The sequence below is a fragment of the Lethenteron reissneri genome, chromosome 10 (assembly GCF_015708825.2).
Source record: "Lethenteron reissneri isolate LAM-NWPU_2019-01 chromosome 10, ASM1570882v1, whole genome shotgun sequence".
NCBI classification, from domain to species: Eukaryota; Metazoa; Chordata; class Hyperoartia; order Petromyzontiformes; family Petromyzontidae; genus Lethenteron; species Lethenteron reissneri.
Window position 1 is genome coordinate 1,918,332 of NC_083788.1, and position 21,121 is coordinate 1,939,452.

At 50.1% G+C, this 21,121-nt stretch overlaps 1 protein-coding gene across 1 annotated transcript; it reads left to right on the top strand.

Annotated features, from left to right (window-relative positions):
* The first annotated feature begins 1,534 nt into the window (after positions 1–1,534).
* Positions 1,535–20,870, top strand: LOC133340804 (endoplasmic reticulum-Golgi intermediate compartment protein 3-like). The gene is made up of 13 exons (XM_061549212.1): positions 1,535–1,749; positions 4,117–4,187; positions 6,382–6,469; positions 8,163–8,282; positions 9,689–9,791; positions 10,525–10,690; positions 11,918–11,975; positions 13,292–13,323; positions 14,113–14,209; positions 17,797–17,861; positions 18,312–18,448; positions 18,697–18,752; positions 20,076–20,870. The coding sequence occupies exons 1-13, from the start codon at positions 1,668–1,670 to the stop codon at positions 20,153–20,155; spliced, it is 1,155 nt and encodes a 384-aa protein (XP_061405196.1). The 5' UTR covers positions 1,535–1,667; the 3' UTR covers positions 20,156–20,870.
* Positions 20,871–21,121: the final 251 nt, after the last annotated feature.

The following is a 21,121-nucleotide window of genomic DNA, read 5'->3' on the forward strand; positions in this document are numbered from 1 at the left end:
ATTTGGGGAGGGGGTCTGACTTTTTGTGACGCCGTGTGACGAGGGGAGGGGGTCACAAATCATCCAAAATCGCGTGACGTCATTTATGGACGGCCCCTATGGGGTTGACAGGCGCTGTTGTCGTGCCGGTGACGTTCCAGATGGTTCGTAGCAAGGGACCCTCTTCTTATTCTCTCTTCTTCTAGATGTGGGGTCCTCGTTTGTACGAAAGCCACTTAAATTAACCACCTTTTAAAAAATGTTTATTTGTTATACTTTCGAATGCCGTAGTTTCTTGCTTTCATTTAGTTTTTTACCCCAAAAAAACCTCGCGTCTTTACGTATCACTTGTTTACCTTAACACAACAACATTTATTCGAAAGTTGGGGTGGGTGGTGAGTGAGAGAGCCGTGCACCCCAACAGAGAGCGAAGCCCCCCCACTCCACCCCCACTCCATCCCCCCGACTCACTCACTCACCCCCCGACTCTCCCCCCCACCTCCCCCCCCCCACCTCACCCCCCCCCCCACCTCCCCCCCCACCTCACCCCCCCACTCCCACTCCACCCCCACTCCCCCCACTCTCCACCCCCACTCCCCCCCACTCCCCCCCCACTCCCCCCCACTCTCCCCCCCCACCTCACCCCCCCACTCCCCCCCCACTCCACCCCACTCCCCCCACTCTCCACCCCCACTCCCCCCCTCCACTCCCCCCACTCTCCCCGACTTCCCCCCCACTCCCCCCCCCACTCCCCCCCACTCTCCCCCCCCCCCACCTCACCCCCCACTCCACCCCCCCCACTCCCCCCCACTCCCCCCACTCTCCACCCCCACTCCCCCCTCCACTCCCCCCACTCTCCCCGACTTCCCCCCCACTCCCCCCACTCTCCACCCCCACTCCCCCCCCACTCCCCCCCACTCTCCCCCCCCACCTCACCCCCCCCCCACTCCACCCCCCCCACTCCCCCCCACTCCCCCACTCTCCACCCACTCCCCCACTCCCCCCACTCCCCCCCACCTCACCCCCCCACTCCACCCCCCCCACTCCCCCCCCTCCCCCCACTCCCCCACTCCCCCCCACTCCCCCCCACTCCCCCCCCACTCTCCACCCCCCACTCCCCCCCCCCACTCTCCCCCCTCCCCCTCACCCCCCCACTCCACTCCCCCCCACTCCCCCCCACTCTCCCCCTCCACCTCACCCCCCTCCCTCCCCCCACTCCCCCCCACTCTCCCCCCCCTCCCCCCACTCCCCCCCCTCCCCCCACTTCCCCCCCACCTCACCCCCCCACCTCCCCCCCACTGCCCCCCACTCCCCCCACTCCCCCCACTACCCACCCCCCACCTCCCCCCCCCCACCTCACCCCCCCACTCCACCCCCCCCCACTCCCCCACTCTCCACCCCCACTCCCCCCTCCACTCCCCCCACTCTCCCCGACTTCCCCCCCACTCCCCCCCCACTCCCCCCCACTCTCCCCCCCCACCTCACCCCCCCCCACTCCACCCCCCCCCACTCCCCCCCCTCCCACTCTCCCCCCCCTACTCCCCCCCCACCCCCCACTCCCGCGTGTGGCAGTGGCGGTGCTGGTGGTGTCTTCAAGGCGCCTCGGGCTCGCGAGGTATTCGTGGTGAGGCACGGGCTCTGAGGCGAAGACCGCGAGAGAGGCGGGCGGCTGTGGGGGAGGCCTCGCCATGCTGTCGCGGCTGCGCCACCTGGACGCGTACGCGAAGCCGCTCGAGGATTTCCGCGTGAAGACGAGCGGCGGGGCCGCGGGTGAGTCCGCGGAGCCTGCGGCTTGCCTGAGCGCGCTGCCCGCGAGGGCGCCTCCTGGGCGGCGGGGCAGGGACGCCCCGGAACCTGGGTCATCGTGCTTTTCAGTTTTTTTAAAAAAATGGAATTAAATGCTTTCACCTGCATCGCGGATGGCGTGAGATGGACCATCTCGTTTGCAAGGGTGTCCAGGGTATCCACCGACACGTACAAACGACGTCGTGACACGTATACTAACATTTGACGTCTCAAGCCAAAGTGGTTTCCTGTTCGCTTTGAGACGTTACAATGAGCGTTGATGCAGCGCCTAATTCCCGTACAGAAGCCACGCAGAGCCACCTGGCCAGTGTTATGTAGGTATCAATTACAAGTGTAATGAAATAACAAAGTGGTTTACATGACCGTGTCAACAGCGGTGGGCAGAGGGGCGACGCTCACAACAACGAGCAGAGCACCGGGCGGTTAAAACGCAGCAAGTTGGCACAGTGGGGAGAGCCCATATATAAGGTTTCTCAGACAGGGTCATCCATTTAGTACGAAAGCAAAAAATCTGTCAAATCTTGACCCTTCCCCGCTCCCTGCACACACGCGGACTTTTTACCCCCCCCCACCCAATCCTATAGAACGGCCGGTGTTTAATCCACGCAGAAACGATCAAGGATGAATAATATTAACGTTTCGATTTAAAGCTTTCGTGACTGCAGGGATTCATATTCTTGGTTCTTTCGGTAAAGTCACGTAGAAGGGAAATAATAAAAATAAAACGTAAGATAAAATTCTCACGACGTTTCGACCACAACACAAGCAGCCGTCCTCAGGTGAGGAACAGGGCTGTCAGAAAGACAGCGTCCTAATGAACACTGCTAAGCTTGGCAGCGTATTTTTTTCAACTTCTTTGTCAAGGCTCTCTCCTCCTCCGATCCAGCTTAAAAAGAATAATATTAACGTGTTTAAGCAAACAGATAGTCCACCGCCGGCTGCATTAATTATTTTAGTTGCGTAACTTGGCCACTTATTTTGCTGAGCTGCGTGATAGCTGCAGTCAGGGGCACCTTGGCACACGAGTGACACACGAGTGACACCTCTCCCACAGGCCCACTTCTCCCGGCAGGACTTGTTGTCTGACAGCTGGAGACACTGAACTGTGGCTCATTTGAAGGCCAATGTCGACAAATTGTTATCGAGGCTTCACACCCCCCCCCCCCCCCGTTTCCTATGCGTACATTGTCAGTAGACCCCCCCATACGCAAGCTACGCATTTGGGTTAACCCCCCTCCATGCGTACGTACTAAATGGATGGCCCCAACTGCTGGAGGAAGTCAGCCGTGCATGATCCGCTGATTGACTCGACTCAAAGCCACTATTGTGTTGTGGCTTTAAACAGGAGACGAATAGAGATGCATAAAGCCTCAACGCCCAATGTGAGCTGGATGTCACTGTCTTTTGACGGCCCTTTCTCGATCCACTACTCGATGAAGGCCTCCACACGCGCTGCGTGTCAGTCGTAGGGGTGCTTTTGACCACACCTGAGTTGATTCGATGGAGCAACAAACATGTGACTGACCATGATTGATGACGATGGTTTGAAGACAAATTCAGTTAGTGGTGGAAGGATCATGGCTGGTGATATTAAGGTTAAGAGTTAGGGGGACCTGGACATAACTCAGATTTGAACTGGGACCCATGTCTAAATAAGAGGGTCCCTGTCTGTACACCAGCATTGGTTCAAGCAAGATTGCTGACTAGACAATGTCAGAACGGCTCCAGGGTTTGGTTGGGCTGAGCCAATGCTGCTGAAAGGATGCACTACTCCCACAGGCCGATGGAATGGGTGAATCGTCTTTTTTTTGTGGATTGTCAAATTTGGAAGGAGGCATGTTCTGTTCATGTAATTTTTACATGATGGACCTTCAAACATTAACAATTCTTGTACATTAAATAGGATGGTTCACTGCTGAATAGTTTGATATATTGTTAACATGAGATAAAGGGGAATACTGCTATTTCAGGTTTCTCATAGACAGGGTTTTTCAGCAGCTGCAGGGATCAATTAGTTAATTGGCCCTGCCCGATGCGTACCGATATTGTGATTTTCATTGCAGTGGGGAGCGGTGGCGCTGTGGTTTGCGCAATGAGCTCGGCCACCCGAGTTTGATTCCCGTCCACGGCCAACATCAGTGATGAATATCTGAAGGAAAACCTTGTACAGTGTGTAAACATCATGACTTGGGAGAGAAAGGTGGCTAGGCAATTTTACTGGCCACACCGCCTCCTCGTGTGCTGCGTTAGCCTCTATAGGCGCTAGCTAACAGCACTTGCGGCAACAGCCTGTGCCGGCTACACAGGGAATCTTTGTCTCTGTGTTGGCAGTAACGTTGGTGAGTGCCGTCATCATCCTGCTGCTGTTCGTGTCGGAGCTTCAGTTCTACATGAGCAAGGAGGTGAGACGTGCAGGACAACTGCCCAGGTGTCATCATATCTCCTTGACTCTTCGCGTTCTTAGATCCCTCACAGCCCCTTTCACGCATGTTCCACTATGCTGTGGTTTCAGTATGACTACAGTATTTTCCTTGCATAAAGTAAACTAGCAAATCCAACTCAATGGTAGGGTGAGCGGCTTGCAATCAAAAGTTTGAGTTCAAATCCTGGTTGTGGATTGAGTCGATAAAATGAGTCCCAGTTTATTTGTGGGAAATTAAATCAAGAACAATGTTTGTGTTATGAATATACTTGCCCCCGCCATAGGAATGTCAAACGTCCACAAATGGCTCAGGGCTGTAAACAGAATATAATCACCACCTTAATGCTGCTCATTTGAGCAGGAAATCATGTTTCTACTTTGAACCAATTTACCCTAGCACGAAGGGTTTTTAGTCACCAGTTTCGTATGATGACACTTTTACCATGACTACAACTAGCTGTTACAATCTGTGCATCCCGAATGTATCACAGGCAGTATAGTACTATAGTATAGTACTGTAACATCAAGCAGGGATAGCCCACCCAGTACACAGGCCTAATATACAGAAAATTCTGGGGAGTTGAAATTCACACTGAGCCGGACAAGGGTTTTAGGCGAATTAAAACACATTCTAGAATGTCTTTTAAATGTAATAATATAGTGTATATATATAACAAAGTAAATTGCATACGAAAATAAAATAGATGATGCAACACACTAGAACCTGTTAAATTGTATATAGTGTGGAAAACATCGCGTTAAAGTGGTATCAAATGCATTTAAAGTAATTCATTAGTACAGGAATTTCCTGTAATGCACAATGGATGCGTTCCTGGGAAATTGTACGTAACTATTAATTTCTTAAAGCCAATTCTAATTTCCCATAGACACAATGTTAAAATCAGGGGTTGCGTTCTTAGCTGACATTTGTAGAAAAAAAATTGTGTGACTATCTTAAAGTGTAAAAAAAAAATGCATATCGTTATAAGTTTAAATAAATTTTAACGAATAATAAATACAAATAATTAGTTACAACTTATCAGAGTTGCTTGAAGAACTTTGTCGTCCGAGGCCTCTGTGAGTGAACAGCGGTTTAGTTAAGCAGACGAAGGGGCAGGATCACCTGCCTCTTCATCCGACGATGAGGCTGGAGCCACAGGAACGCAGAGCATTTAAAACTTGTTCAAAGACAGCTGGCCAGCATTTTTATTCCTCTGCTGGTCCAGCTCCCTGTAGTCGTGATGGCCACTGTTTAATGTCCTGTTAACTCTGAAGCTGCATCCTCTGTTTGGGTCATCCTCTCTGATGATGTCTATTGCTGCTCCCCAATGAATATAATCCTCTTGACAATCTTTTTGAAGTTAATATTCATGGGTGGGGGTGGGATTGTTTCATCGGTCTCTTCCTCAAATCGTTGTTCCAGCTGCATTAGGTCCTCATTTGACAGATCCGTCACTATTGGACTCGAGCAACTCTACTTTGTTTGACTCGTCCACACTGTCAAGTCCAACTTCTGTCCTCCATGAGGAGGTAAATCCCTCCACTGGGTGGAGGGATTTTCCCTCCACTGGGTGGCGGTATTTTCGGTGTTACGCACTATACGTGTACAGTACGGTATTATATTGAAAAATAGTCTGATTTCATAGCGTGTGTTCCTGCAAAAAAAATGCTATTTTTTGAAAGAACGCTTTTGCAAAACATTACACATGTAAGGAAATATGTTCCCGAATTAATCAACAACGCATATAGCAAACGTCACATACTGCGGTAACTTATAGCGGGGATTCCTGTAGTGGGGGAGGGGTGGTGGGGATATCCGAGTGGAGTGATAGGGGAGGGTTTTGGGGAATTGGGGAGGAGTGGTCTCGTACAAGGGGATGGGGGGAGAGCGGCGTATCCTTTAATCGACGTGACATCACGACAGTATACAGCATACCATAACACACTACACACAATATATTACTGAGCCACACTTATATTGTACAGTTCATAGGGTTGATGTTGTGTTTTTTTTGTTAAGAGATGATTAATTGAAATCCCAGCTCCGCCAGACTTTTCCGCTAGCTGGTCCAGGGCTCTCCCTGTTCGTTCAGCTACCTGGGGTTTAACGCTCCATGTTCGGGCCTCCTATTGACTTGTGTTGTGTTTGTCCACTGCCTTGCGGCTGCCTGCAGGTTTATCCGGAGTTGTTCGTGGACACGACGCGAGGGGAGAAGCTCCGAATTAATATGGACGTCACGTTTCCACACATGGCCTGTGCCTGTACGCTATCTCCTCGGCCACTTTGTCCATTCACGCATGCGTGCTCACTCAAGGCCACACGCAGCCTTTCACTCCCACTGACTGCATCCACCAGGTTGGAGAGTGGTGTTTTGAACTAAAACTAAACTATATTTTATTTTAGCAGGTAAATTCCAATGAGCTTATACAGCTCTATTTCAGAAGCGACTTGGCCACAGATGACAGAACAACCAATTGCACTATCGTGTAGAAATTTATAGCAGCCAAATACTCTAAACGCACGGGGAGAACATAGAAACTGAAAATATACAGCAGCAGGCGTCGGGGTCGGGATCGAGCCCACGACCTCCTGTATACCAGGCGGAGTAGTTAACGTCTCCTAGCCTCCGTGAGTTCTGGAGATTAGGTACTTCATACATTAACATCCTGTCAAACACATGCTCCTTGTCACCAAGCCATTCACCACCAAAGCCATCATTAATCCATCAGTCATTTGGCCAAAGCCCTTAATGCCACACTACACTTTGCTACCAACGCTTCTCTTCAGCAGTTATAGCAGATGCTGCACAGTAGACATGCCACGCACAAGATATGCTGTGACAGTATCCCACCATCTGGCTTTAGGTCTCATCTTCCCCATGGTACCGATGCCTAATGTACAATTGGAAAGTAAAAGATTCTCCTTTGCGTGACTGCGATGACGAGCACCAAACCATGTACCATACAACTTGACGCTGCCTCAGATATACATTTTAAGGCAGTGTATCTGCAATTCACCAACTCTCACCAAGAGCGATTGAATGACTCAATTACAACTCCATCTCAGTAGTTGCTCTTGATTGGCCATACGATCATCATAATCATCATCTGCGTTGGTTGCCAGGCTCATGGAGGCGACTCCAATGCCTGCCTCGGCAATCGGCCCTCCCCCCATCACATCTGCAGCACTCATCGTGCCACGCTCTCTTCTGGACTTGTGCGTGGCTCCTCATCCTGGCTCGCCGCAAAGTCCCCCAGCGTCGGTCTCGGGGCACCTGCGCTCAAATGCCAACATCTCTTTTTCAAGCTGCTTAGGGTCCAGCTCTGATCTATACAGTAACATAACTGAACTTCCTCCTCAAATTTGCTTTTCTTTACGCTCACACTCACCTCTATTCTCTTCGGTAGCGGTGTTCGTAGCCCATAAAAAAACCTGCCTTAGCAAAGCAAGACACCTCTTGACCTCCTCACAGTTCCCTGCATTATTCAAAGCGACACATTTGCGTATCAACCTGCCCAAACTGTCTCACTGAATCGCAACATGAAACTAAACTTTAAACTAAACTTGTTTATTTTACCAGGTAAGGCCTACTGAGCTATATAGCTCTTTTTCAGAAGTGACCTGGCTGCCACAAATGTACATAGCTGCAAGATACTCTGAACACCTGTTTCGAATTGTGTAGGGAAAAACCGGAGGACCCGGAGAAAAATCCACGTGACCACAGGGAGAACATGCAAACTCAATAAACACAGGCGTCAGAGTTGGGATCGAATCCACGACTTTCTGTATACCAGGTTAAGTAGTTAATATTTCGCCACCGTTAGCACCCACTCTCCACCGTAGCACCCACATTATCAACACGGCCACACGCCAGCCTGCCAGGCAGAGACCATGAGACGGCTGATATTGTCATTTGACAAGGAAACATTCCATTTGTGTTTGTGACATTCGCAGTCTTGAGCATCGACTCGATGGATGTGTCCGGGGAGCAGCAGATTGACGTCTCGCACAACGTGTACAAGCAGCGGCTGAGCCCAGATGGCCAGCCTGTCGCTCAAGGTGCAGAGAAACACGGTGAGCTACCCCCACCACCCAGACAGTGAGCCTCCATCACCACCGCAGAGGAGTCTTCTGTACAGGGCAAGAGTCCCGCGTTTTGGACTGCCCTCCCTAATCTGCAGGTAACCATGGTAGCGATTCAACTATTACCCTCTGATTTTACGTGTCAGGTTGGCCAGGAGTCACTGGCGAATCAGACTCATCCTGGTCTCATAAGTTCTCATCTTGTCAAACAAAATGTTCTTGAAATATGTCATGTTTACCACACTGTGCTTTGACCCCTAGCGCGACATGGGTTCACTTCCTGACCGCACACGACACCAATGGAAACTGTTGTAATCAAATGGTGACTATATCGTGAAGTGGTGTTGTCAACATTTTGAATCGTGTTTCATTTGGAAGATTTCTAGAGATTAAACATCTCATTGGCAAAGTGTGTCCAGGGTGTCGATATAGCAAATAGGTAATAACACGTACTAACACTTTTAATCGATAACTTATATGGAATGCATTCAGTGAATATCACACCAAGTAAAATAAATACATAATTAAGCGGTGTACACCGCCGGTTCATGTACAATGTACTGGAGCTGTAACAGCTCTAAATGTTGTGGGAGTGAGATTTTTTTTATTAAAAGTGTAAATCAGTTGAGGCTGGCGACACATTGTAGGGTGTGTGTGTCTCTCTGGGAGACGGTTCCACGTTGAAGCAGCTGCGTCTGAGCGAGAGCGCTTCTTCTGATCTGTGATTTTTGGACTGAAGAGCATAGGTTTTTTTTATATTCTTGGTTCTTTCAGTAAAGTCACGACCTTTCGACTGCAACACAAGCAATCGTCATCAGGTGTGAAATCCTGGATTTCACACCTGATGTTGATTTCACACCTGATGATGATTGCTTGTGTTGCAGTCGAAACGTCATGAGAATTTTTATTGTTTTATATTTATATTATTTTATTATTTCCCTTCTACGTAACTTTACCGAAAGAACCAAGAATATGAATCCCTGCAGTCACGAAAGCTTTAAATCAATAGCATAGGTTTTCTTTTCTTTTAACAAAACGCGAGCCCGTTACAGCCCGTCGCGCAGCTCGCAAATCCGGCAATCGAAGGTCGCGGAGAATCATCCCGACGCAACTGAGACTAGGCCGGAGTCGCTACCAACACATTGTGCTTGCCACCAATGAACCAGAATACCGTGCTGATCTCCACGACGCCACTGGAGATATGCAACGTTGAAATCATCAAGATTGAAAATATTTTTTTTGAACTGCTTTTTGTGTTTAGTTTGCTGTCCTTCCCCCGCTCCTCCAATACGTACACAGGAGTGGTATATAGTGTCGAAGAGCACAGTGCATATGAACAACGGGGAGACGGCTTGGCATGACCGTCGACGGTCCCATCGTGTTTGTCGATACTGCAGAGGTGGGGGGCAAGCTGGAGGAGGCACTGCCGCCAGTGGAGACGGGCGAACTGGACCCGGATCGGTGCGAGAGCTGCTACGGGGCCGAGACACCAGCCATGCTGTGAGGGCACCACCGTCACCGCACTCGCCTCATCACTACTCGCCCCCTCGGCACTGCGCCTCGCCAAAGACAAATACCCCCCCCCACCTTAGCTTTAACAAGCTGTTGGGGCATTTGCTGTTAGCGAGTGGCACCTATGAAGGCCGGCACGGTACATAAGGGGGGTGGGTGGGCGGCACCACGCTCGACCGCCTTTGTCTCCCCAAGTGGCGATGTTTACACATTGCACCAGGTACTCATTTGAGGCTGAGTCGACCTAGGGGAGGCCCACCACTGGTTCAGATAATCGTAACTGTAGACCGTGAGCGGGGAATCGAACACGGGTTGCCAGGTTCACAGTGCAGCATGCTATAACCGCTCACCTCATCAGCACTCACCTTGGCACTTTACCTCACCACACATACGCACCTAAACACTCACCTTGGCACTACGCCTCACCGAGATGGAATCGAACAGTCGACCAGTGGATTGCATTGTGCTGACCGTTACACCATGGCAGCTCCTCGGGTGAGCTTTGTCTTTGCTACGCGTATTCTTGTGGGAACACACACACGTTTGCATGTGCGTGTGGGGGAGTGGTGGCACAGTGGCTGGCACAACTTTGCCGCAGACCCATCGAGCCAAGTTCCAGATTCCCGCTCACGACCAACAACCGGCCGAGGGCCTCCCCTAGACTGATGTTGCTGGGGCTCCACATGGGGGTGGGGTGGGCTGTGTGCGGCTGCGTGTGCAGCTGCTGCAACTCGTGCGACGACGTGCGGGAGGCATACCGACTCAAGGGCTGGGCCTTCAAGAACCCGGACTCCATCGAGCAGTGCCGACGCGAGGGCTTCACGGACAAGATGAAGGAGCAGGCTGGGGAAGGCTGCCGCATCTACGGCTTCCTGGAGGTCAACAAGGTCAGCTTCCCAGGGCATCAGATGTCTCACTTAAAATTAGTCGAGTGGCACTTTTTCTTTTCATCAGCTACGTGATGCTGTGTGGAAGTGACCTGGTCTGTCACTCCACACGAAGCTTTGGGTCTTCTTGGCCACAGTTATGCCTTGCCTTTCGGCTTGCGAAATGTGAACCTCTGTAATGGAACATCTGCGCTGGTTTGGAGCATTCAGGCTGGCCTGCCTACGGATATTCCTGGGTTTAACGAGGGTGGATTGTGTGAAGAGCTCACAAATCCTTGAATGATCTGGACACATTCCCTTCAGTGAGCAGGCAAGGGTGCATTGGCTGAATCACGCAGCCTTCATGCCCAGCCACTGTATGCCCAAGCAGCTTTAGCAGCTTTTGTTTGGCCAGATAGAGGGGGCTAAACGAGTGCAGCTTTGGCCGAGAAGGAGGCTTGTGAAGGACGCTACTGAGCAGTTGGAGGCAATCACCCTCGAACAACAACAAGGAGCTGAGCGCCAGGCGGCTAAAACTTAGCAAATTGGCACAGTGGTCAGCTAACTCTTGGCCCCTGGGTCTGTACCCATGACCGGCTCGCGAGCCTTTGACGCGTCATGTGGCCCCAAAGTGCACCTAGCACGGCATAAGCGCCTTGGTAATGTCACCACCACTTAGTCACACTCGGCTTGTTGATGCCCAACTCACAAACTAACGCAGAAGATCCCTGGTTTTGCTCTTCCACAAAGCTCATGGTTCACCCTAAACTGCATCTGCGTAAACTAAAGCAGATGTGGGCACAAATGGAAAATTAAAAACTGTTCAATGTGCGACTGGTCATCCAGAACAGACCGTACAACATATAACGACACAGTGCCTAGTCCACAAATAGAAAGGAGATATGACAACGATACACTCTGCTGCTGCTGCCACAGTTATCTGGCTTGACCACATCAATGTGAAATGTTGCTATTCATCTAAATCAGCCATACGAAAGAAGAAGAAGTGGTGGTGAATGGCCGTTGTTGTGTTGTGGTGACCTGCATTGTGGTGGTTGAACACAGCTCAAACGGTCAATCTGCTCAGCCGAGGCCCTCCAGCCGCTCGCTCTACCTCTGAGCCAAAATTGGATTAAGTCCTTAATTTTTATGCGTGGCTTCTTAGGCCTCCACTGCAATGGAAAGTTTACGTAGAACCTTCGGTCCACGCCAAGTGATGTTAACAACTGCGCAACATCTTTTTCACAGGTTGCCGGGAACTTCCACTTTGCTCCGGGAAAGAGTTTCCAGCAGGCTCACGTACATGGTGAGACACCCCCCACCCCACCCACCCCACCTACCCGTCACCATCCCTGCATCCCTCCACCCTGTATCTTATTTACACGTAATTTAAATATGCCAATTATTTACATTTCTCATTAGTATCTAAATGCGGCCAGGTGGCTCAACGGCAGAGAAATTGGATCGCAATTGGAAGGTTTCCAGTCCATGTACTTGTTGGGGCGGTTTGGCACATCTCATCATGCCTCCTCAGTTAATCAACTAAGTACTACATTGGTGGTGAAGTCATATGTAGAGACTCGCCCCCCCCCCCCCCCCCCGCCATAGGAATATAGAATTTCCACGACTGTGATGGGCTGTAAATGGGAGATGAGCATCGTCACATTTGTGAGCTGTGCAGAAAATCACTTTTTTCACTTTGACAAGCCTCTTTTTATCTTGTTGCACAGTGTCTCACTCTCGTGTCACAAACTCAGGAAACGGAATCTTTTAGCCTCCTTTGTTTACCCATCAGCAGTTCACCAGCATGGGTTCAAGAAAGCCTGGCTCTGCTGGCGAGGCACTGAAAGTCAAAACGGGGCCCGAGTTTGCTTGTGTTAAACCAATGCTGCTGAAATTGTGCACTTACAGAAAGGGCCACATTGCTTCTGGAATGTGTAAACATTTTTGTTTTATGTCGAGAGAGATAGGGGAAGGAGGCAAATTGTTTGTTTATCTATTTTATTGCTTGCGTGCTTATGTTGTGTCTTTCATTCGAGTTGCATTGTAAGTTGTGATACATTGCCATTACAAACCTAAACACATTCCTGCGGAGGGAGCTGGTAGGAACGTTGGGTTGGTCGGTCAATGGCCAGGGTCAACGGCGGCGTGGTGTATTCTGCAAATATGCCCGACTGTGAGGGCGGGCACAAGCCGGCGTGAGTAGGTTAAACGTTGAGTTTTATAAGGGTACCACGGGGTGACCAGCCCCTCCCCACCCAGCCCCACCCCTCCCACCCCCCACCCAGCCCCACCCTCCCCACCCAGCCCCTCCCCACCCAGCCCCTCCCCACCCTCCCCTACCCACCCAGCCCCAGCCTCCCCACCCAGCCCCACCCTCCCCACCCAGCCCCTCCCCACCCAGCCCCTCCCCACCCAGCCCCTCCCCACCCTCCCCTACCCACCCAGCCCCAGCCTCCCCACCCAGCCCATCCCTCCCCACCCAGCCCCTCCCTGCACGACGGGCGGACGGACACAATAATCCCCTGTGGGCTGGTGTAACCAGGAGGTTCCTACCAGTATTAAAGTTTCTGTGTCAGTTGCTTTAATGGTAATGATGCCCTTGTGTTCCCCTTCTTTCAGTCCATGACCTGCAGACGTTTGGCTCTGAGAAGGTAAGTTGTGGCGAGGTTTGGGTTGGCGTGTTCCCATAAATGTCCAAACTTAAGTTGAATCAAGTAAGAGAGCAGGGCATGAGCCAGGCCTGCATGAACATTACCTCTTGACCAGCATGGTGGTAGTGTGTCCCCACTCTCTGCTGCCAACCTCTTGAATTCTAGACACTAGAGTGGTTAATGTTGGTGTTTTTGCATCAACGGTAACTGCGTAAAATGAAATAAAACAAACCTCAGTCGATTGACACGCATTTACAAAAATGTCTGCCAATAAACGATATGTTTACCTATTCAACTGAGAAATTATCAGGCTTGCCATGGTCCTACAAGGAAGCACAGGCCAATTACATTCTAGAACTCTCTCTTGTGCAGGCCCTGCTTCCAGCAGTTGTGTGAGCAAGCAAGCGCTGGAAGGGTTGCAACGTTTACTTTCCAACCGAGAAGCAAGGTTGAACGTACCATGCGGTGATGTGAGCCGCTGTGCCGTTTGTACGTTCACGTGTCACCAATCGGTGCCTTTTATTGTGAACAATTCCACTGGAAACGGTGATCCCACATTTGACTTTGAGCACCGGTAACTCTTGAGAGCTCTAGCCTGTTTACCGGTTACAGTTTAAAAACAACCCTGACGTACACCGTACTCTTAACCGTGGCGGCATACCAGCTTCAAACCACAAACCTCTGCAACGAGCGGAGAACGCAATGCCGCTGTGTGTTAACCGTGTTGCTCAATCACAGCTTTTCACTGTTTGTAACTTAACTCCCGTCGTCACCGCTTCTCCCATGCAGTTCAACCTGACGCATCACATCAAGCATCTGTCCTTCGGCCAAGAGTATCCGGGCATAATCAACCCCCTTGATGGGACGAACGCGGCTGCGGTGGAAGGTGGGTTCATGCTGGCGGAGAGCAATTACACATGGGAGGTTTGTAACGGGAGGAATAAGGTTTGGGTTGGAGCCAGGCCTACATGAACATAGCTTATCGATCAGCGTGGTGTTGGTGTGTACCCGCTCTCTGCTGCCTACCTCTTGAGATCTAGACACTCGAGTAATGGTTCATGCTGGCGGCGAGTAGTGGGATGGTCAGGTTCCAGTGGCAAGTTCAAGATGTCACAGCGAAAGCTATTTCTACCACCGCACCTTTCTACCAACGGTTCTATGCTCGGTCAGATTTCACAGCTATTGCACAGAAAACGCACGACATGCAATATCTGTCTCTAACAGAATCCCACAAAATGGTTTTAGGTCTTCTCTTCCCTTTGCTTGTCGGACTCGTAGAGACCACTCCGGTGCCTGTCTCCACAGTCGGCACTACTCCCATCCTGTCTATTCATATTTATAGCACTCGTCCATATATGTACTGGGTTCACAAGCGACAGAGACGGTGTAGTCGAGGCACACTATTTATTATAACTTTACACTCGGCACAGGGCAACGTACACAACACTCGAAGGGGTAACGGCCCCTTCATCCGTACTGGACTGGGATACACCCCTCGGCTATCTGCCCAACTGGTCTGCTCCCAGGTCCTCCACTAAGGGTGCTAGGGGAGGCTATCTGACCCGGCCCTGGTCAAGGCACGGGTCACGACACAGCCAGACAGACCCGGCTCTTAGAAGAACATCGTCTCTGAGGTTCTGGGGCCGCGCCACTGGCTTGCCCTGCTCGGTCCTGAGAAGGATGGCGAGTCAGAGGAGTTCCAGGACCTATCTGCCGGTCTTCAGTCTTCACTGGCTCTTTGCTCCTTAGCTCCCCAACACTAAACCACGAGCCCTCTCGCTCGCCGCCTTTTATACCAACTTGCCACCGAGGGGTGGGGCTGTGTGGGATACCAGCATCCCCCCACAGCGCCCCAGGGTGGTAACCGTTTGCAGACGTGGATGTGGACACCCCTGTGTGCTTGTCCGTTTCCCTCCCGTAACACCCCGACACATACATAGACTCCCTTCCCAACCTCCTAGTTTGCCTACTTTATCCTCCTCCATCCTTAATTTGGAGCTTTCGTGACTGCAGGAATTATTCTTTGGTTCTTTCGGTTAAGTCACGTCTAAAAATAAAAATAACACGTTGCCGTACACTCATTGATATGCTAATTTTCTCTGCCCCCTCCCTCTCTCCGTCCCCGCCCCCCTCTCTATATTTAAGGGACCGTCACAGAAACGACCCCTCTCTCTGTGCCGATATGTCCTCTCTCTGTGTGTCCTTGTGATGTCTGTCTGCTTATGTCTGTCTATAGTTTTCTATTTCGATTTTTATTGCTATTTCTTTTATGCCTGATGATGATTGCTTGTGTTGCAATCGAAACGTCGCTATTATTTTAATTTATTATTTTATTTTTAGACGTGACTTAACCGAAAGAACCAAAGAATAACTCCTCCATCCTGCACGCTTGTCCCAACCAAGCACAGCGGCCTTGCCTCATAGTATCGAAAACACCTGGCTGCAACGTTCTCTTCCCAAACCTCCAAGTTGCTTATCCTACCTTGCCACGAAATCCCCAGTATTCTGCTCGGAACAAACCTGCGCTCAAATGCCCATTTCTCGTACGGAACGCCCTTGCCTATAAAAGTCTGGCATTCACCAGCATTGGTTTAAGGAAGCCCGGCTCTCCTGATGAGACAATGGGTGTCAAAACAGGTCACAAGTGTGCTTATATTGGACCAAAGGTGCTGATATGCACTTCTAAAAGGCCCTGACCGATGGGAAGTGGAAAAAATACTTTTTTATATATATAATGTGCAGAGATATGCAAAGGAGGTGCATTCTCTGTTTATGTTTATATGAGCTGCTTTGGGGCCAGGGGTCTGAGTACAAAACAGCGTACACAGTTCTAGAAATTAAATGAGCTAAGACTCCATACGGCATTTACGCCACATTAATCGTGGGGAGGTTGAGACCACCTGTAAGTCCACCATTACTCAGGCACAAAGACGCACGCGCGCGCTTTGACAAACACAAACACACAAGGACACACACAAGGACACACACAAGGACACACACAAGGACACACACAAGGACACACACAAGGACACACACAAGGACATCCCTCTGACCTTAACAGACCGCAGGGGGCAAGTGCTGTTAGCGAGTAGCACCTACGAAGGCCAGAACGGCACATGAGAGTTTGGGTGGCCAGCACCACGCCCGGCTGAATTTGTCTCCCTAGTTTTTGGCCTTTAGGTCTGTGCTCCGCAACTGTGTAAACATCTATATGACCTGATGTCATCGCTAAATGTCCTCGGCGGACTTCTGCACGGACGCGTTCCGATCCTCGGCCTTGCACTCCGTCATTATTCTAGACCAGCTGCCATCGTTCCGTCTCGCCGTGACTTGTCCTGCCCGAGCCCACCGACCTTGACAAATATTTTGTACGATGTGATTCACCTGCGTGCGTTGTTTGGTCCACGTGTCCCCCTCTCTCGGTGTAGTTCCAAGCATGTCTCTCGATGCTTTGTACACTTTTCAGTTTTAGTTTTCCGTGTTTCGTCCATGACCATGCTGTTTCTGAACAATGTCATACGAGGGAGTACCTATTGATTCAAAGCATTATTCAGTATGCACACTGCTCTGTTACTTTGCATTATCAGTTCAGCTTTATAAACGCACTTCAATATGCTCTGCATGTCTTCGTGATGCGTTGGACTCTCCAACAGCAACGCATGGCAGGGCAGCGATGCTCACAACGGAACGCAGAAAGTTAGCAAAGTCATCTCCGTTAACCCCATAACACCTGGGCCTGTTTTGGGATCTCCTGTCAGTGAGCCTTCCACACATCGTGTGATAACCTCAATGGGTTTTAACCTGTTGCAAGCATCCTTGCAATGTGGTAGGCTGTTGTATTTATGTATACAAATGGGTGTATGGGAGCGGTAGTGTGGCGGTTAGCGCGCTGCGCTACGAACCTGGCGACCCGGGTTCGATTCTCGCTCACGGCCAACACCAGTGACGATTATCTGAACCGGTCCTGGGCCTCCCCTAGGTCGACTCAGCCTGAAATGAGTACTTGGTGCGGTGTGTAAACATCGCCACTGGGGAGACAAAGGAGGTCGGGCGTGGTGCTGGCCACCCACCCCCGCGTGTACCGTTCCGGCCTTCATAGGTGCTCGCTAACAGCACTTGCCCCTACAGTCTGTTAAGGCTATACGGGGGATCTTTGTTTTATATGGGAGCGCTGGTGCAGAGTGGTTAGCACACTGTGCTATGAGATTACATCCCAGCCGTAGCTGACTCCAACAGTAAGGGGCGTCTGAACCAGTAATTTACATCTCCTAGGTTGACTTAACCCTAAATGAGTATATTGTGCCATGTGTATATATAAACATTGGGGAGACATTAAAGGCATCTCTGCATGGTCCTGGCCACATCACCCATCCCCATGTTGCACTGTGCCAATGTTATTATGAACTAACTCGGCACATGCCCCGGCAATCTATGAAGGCTCGCGGGGCGTCTTTGTGTTTGTGCGCTCTGCAGGCTCCATGATGTTTCAGTACTTCGTGAAGATTGTTCCAACCGTGTATGTGCGAGTGAATGGGGAGGTGAGTCATGCCACGTATCCTGGATATTCAAAATACATTCGCAAACCATACACATCATTTCCATCTCGCCTGACATGTATGTATTTTTTTCACTTCCCATCGGCCACACGGCCTTTTTGGGAGCGCATAATTTCAACCTAACATTCCTCCCTTACGTGGGGAAGATCAAGAGTGGTCATCCTATGGGTAAACTTGCCCCTGCCAGAGGAATATGTAACATCCACCACTGGTTCTGCAGGGTTATGAAATGCTCATTTGAGCAGAAAATAACTTTGACCATCTCATAATAAACATTTGGTTCTAAAACTCGCCTTGTTTCGAATTAACAATGCCTGATTGTCTTGATGGGGTGATGCTGTTAGTGATCTCTGGAGCACTAGGTGGTGATGGGTGGTGATGGTGTGTGGCACGCTAGGTGGTGATGCTGTGGTGATGTGTGTGGCACGCTAGGTGGTGCGAACGAATCAGTTCTCGGTGACGCAGCATGTGAAGGCCATTGGCAGTGGATCGGTGGAGTCGGGGCTGCCCGGCGTGTTCGTCCAATATGAGCTCTCGCCCATGATGGTTCGGCTCACCGAGAAGCACCGGTAAGGAGCCGGGGCGACATCAACATCGCTGCCATCACCGTCGTCAGAAGTGATTTTAAACAAAAAACATTTCGCCAGAAAAATGAATCCCCTGAGATGGAACGTCGTCTAACTTGCAATGGTGCACAGAGGTGTCAGTTGGCACTTGTGGCGACGTGACGACTCGTGATGATGCACGCATACATGTGGACATTCCCCGATGTGGGAAGGAGGTGCATTGTCTGATGATCTGTTTTGTGCCGTTGTAGGTCGTTTCTGCACTTCCTGACTGGCGTCTGTGCCATCGTGGGGGGCGTTTTTACAGGTGCTGCTCACTCCCCCTTCAAAACCTCACAATAGCCCCCCCCCTCAAACACTCACAATAGCCCCACTCAAAACAAAGATTGTTTTTTACTTAATTTTTCGTTACTTAGTTGCTGCGAACAGGTGCAAAGTGTCACGCGGCCAGCAACAAAACAAATTGTCCTATCAAAGTTGCAGCAGGGTGACGAGCCGATGCAGGTCTCGGATTGAGCAAGGCTTTTGTGAGAGATTAGGGGAACCAGATGGTGGCCGATTGAACGCCACAGGGGAGCGGTGCGAGGGAAGAGGCAGAAAGAAGAGAAGTGAGGTGACCTGCGGTGTGGCGGGTTTGGTGGGTGAGGAAATGAGCGAGTCAGTGGGTCGGTGACGGAAGGATTGAGGGAATGAGTGGGTGAATGAGGGAGTGGGTGGGTGGTTGGTTGATTGGTTGAGGGAGGGAGTGAGTAGGTTGGTGAGGGAGTGAGTGAGTAGGTGGGTGAGGGAGTATGCTGTTGCAACCTGCATATTACGGTGGGTGAACAAAGTACGGATGAGATGAAACAGTCGACTGAGTTCTCAACGTGAGTGGTGGAATCAATGAGTGAATTTCACAGGAACGGTCACCATGGCAATGCAGAGTGATAAGAAAGTGACTGCCAGAGAGCAACTGACCTGGAGTGAGTTAGTGGTCTGCACACCAACAAAGCAAGTTGCACATTGTTCTGTTAAAATATCATCACAACATTCAAACGAATGTTTTGGAAAACCCAAAGGTGCAGCCCTGTAGTTACTCGCTCGGACAACTGCTTGGACAAGGGCCTCCCAATTCGAGCAAACGCTGCCGGGTGTTTAGTCCACTACTCGAAGGCCTACCCCACACTTTACCCCATTGTTTCAACTGCTGTGCCGGGAGACGGCATTTTACCATCAACGTCTGCATCACGAGTCGAGCGCAATAACCGTGGCACCACGGCACTTCTACGTTAAGGTGTCTTACTCTTTGGTTTTTTCGGTAAAGTCACGTCGGTAAAAAATTAAAATAAATTCAATCACGACATTTCGGAGGCAATACAAGCCTCCGTCTTCGAAACGTCGTGATTTAACTTATTTAAATTTTTTACCAACGTGACTTTACTGAAAAAAACAAAGAGTATGAATCCTTGCAGTCACGAAAATTTCAAATCCAGAGTTAAGGTGTCTGTCTGTAATTTTCAGTTTACGTTTCCTAAGACACCTCCGCCATGATGTGCTATGCGTGCCCAGCATTTCTTACACTCCAGTGGCTCGCACATGAACATCTCGTTTCTGACCTCCGTGTCTCTTCCCCTCCCATCTTCCTATCCAGTGGCTGGGTTGATCGACAGCTTCATCTACCACTCAACACGTGCCATCCAACAGAAGATGGAGCTTGGCAAAGCTTCCTGAATTAGCGCACACCGAGGGCTTTGCCTGGTCAACAATCTGAGCAGCTAAGTCCAACAAGCAGGCCTGCCTTTTCTAAACGTCCCTTTTTTATTTGAATTTATTTTTTCCTGTGGAAAGGTTGCACTTACGACCAGAACAGTGCATTTGGTGAATGTCAATAAGCAGTCAGTACACCTCCTCCTCCACGTATAAACCCGCATCTCCACATAAAACAAGTATAAAATGTACACATTCCATTAGCCACGTGGCCTTTTTGGCAGTGCATTATTTCGGTAGCATTGGCTCCACGCAAAAAGCAAACTCTGGGCGGGTGTTGACACTCCGCTTCCACATCAGCAGGTCAGGCTTTGCCTGCTCCAATGCTGGTGAACTGCCAGATGTGTTTCGGCAAACGACCCTCTGATATGGGTCCTCGTTCGGCACAACATTGTATAAATACACAATGCCGCAAATGACCATTAGCGCCGTTGTGGAGATCATAAGTAACAATAAATAAGCAGACACGATGATTATAGACTGGCAGGTCTTTATACACCAACATAATTTATTGTAAGCAAGATGTTATATTTCATACCACAATGAATATGGGTAATGATTGTGTGCAGAGCAGAAATAAGTTGGGTATATTTTGTGTTAAATTATGGCCATTTTGTTCTGTAACATTTGTTGGGGTGGCTGGAATTTTAAAAATGCATTCAGTGCAATTTTCCTGCAATGTCGCGTGCAACATTTTCATTCGATGAGTTCTGCATTTGCTTTTGGGCTGCAGCGCCGGGGAATAAAGTTGCATTTGCAGACGCTGTTGAAATCGCTTATTTTCGCATTTGTATTTGCAAACATCACTCCGATCGGTTTGAATTAAATCACAAAACCTTTTTTTTTTAAAGGAACGGCAATTGTTTAGGGTTGTAAAAAATGTGTTTGTTGTTTTAGCATTTCTGCATGGAACCTGCACGAATAAAAAAG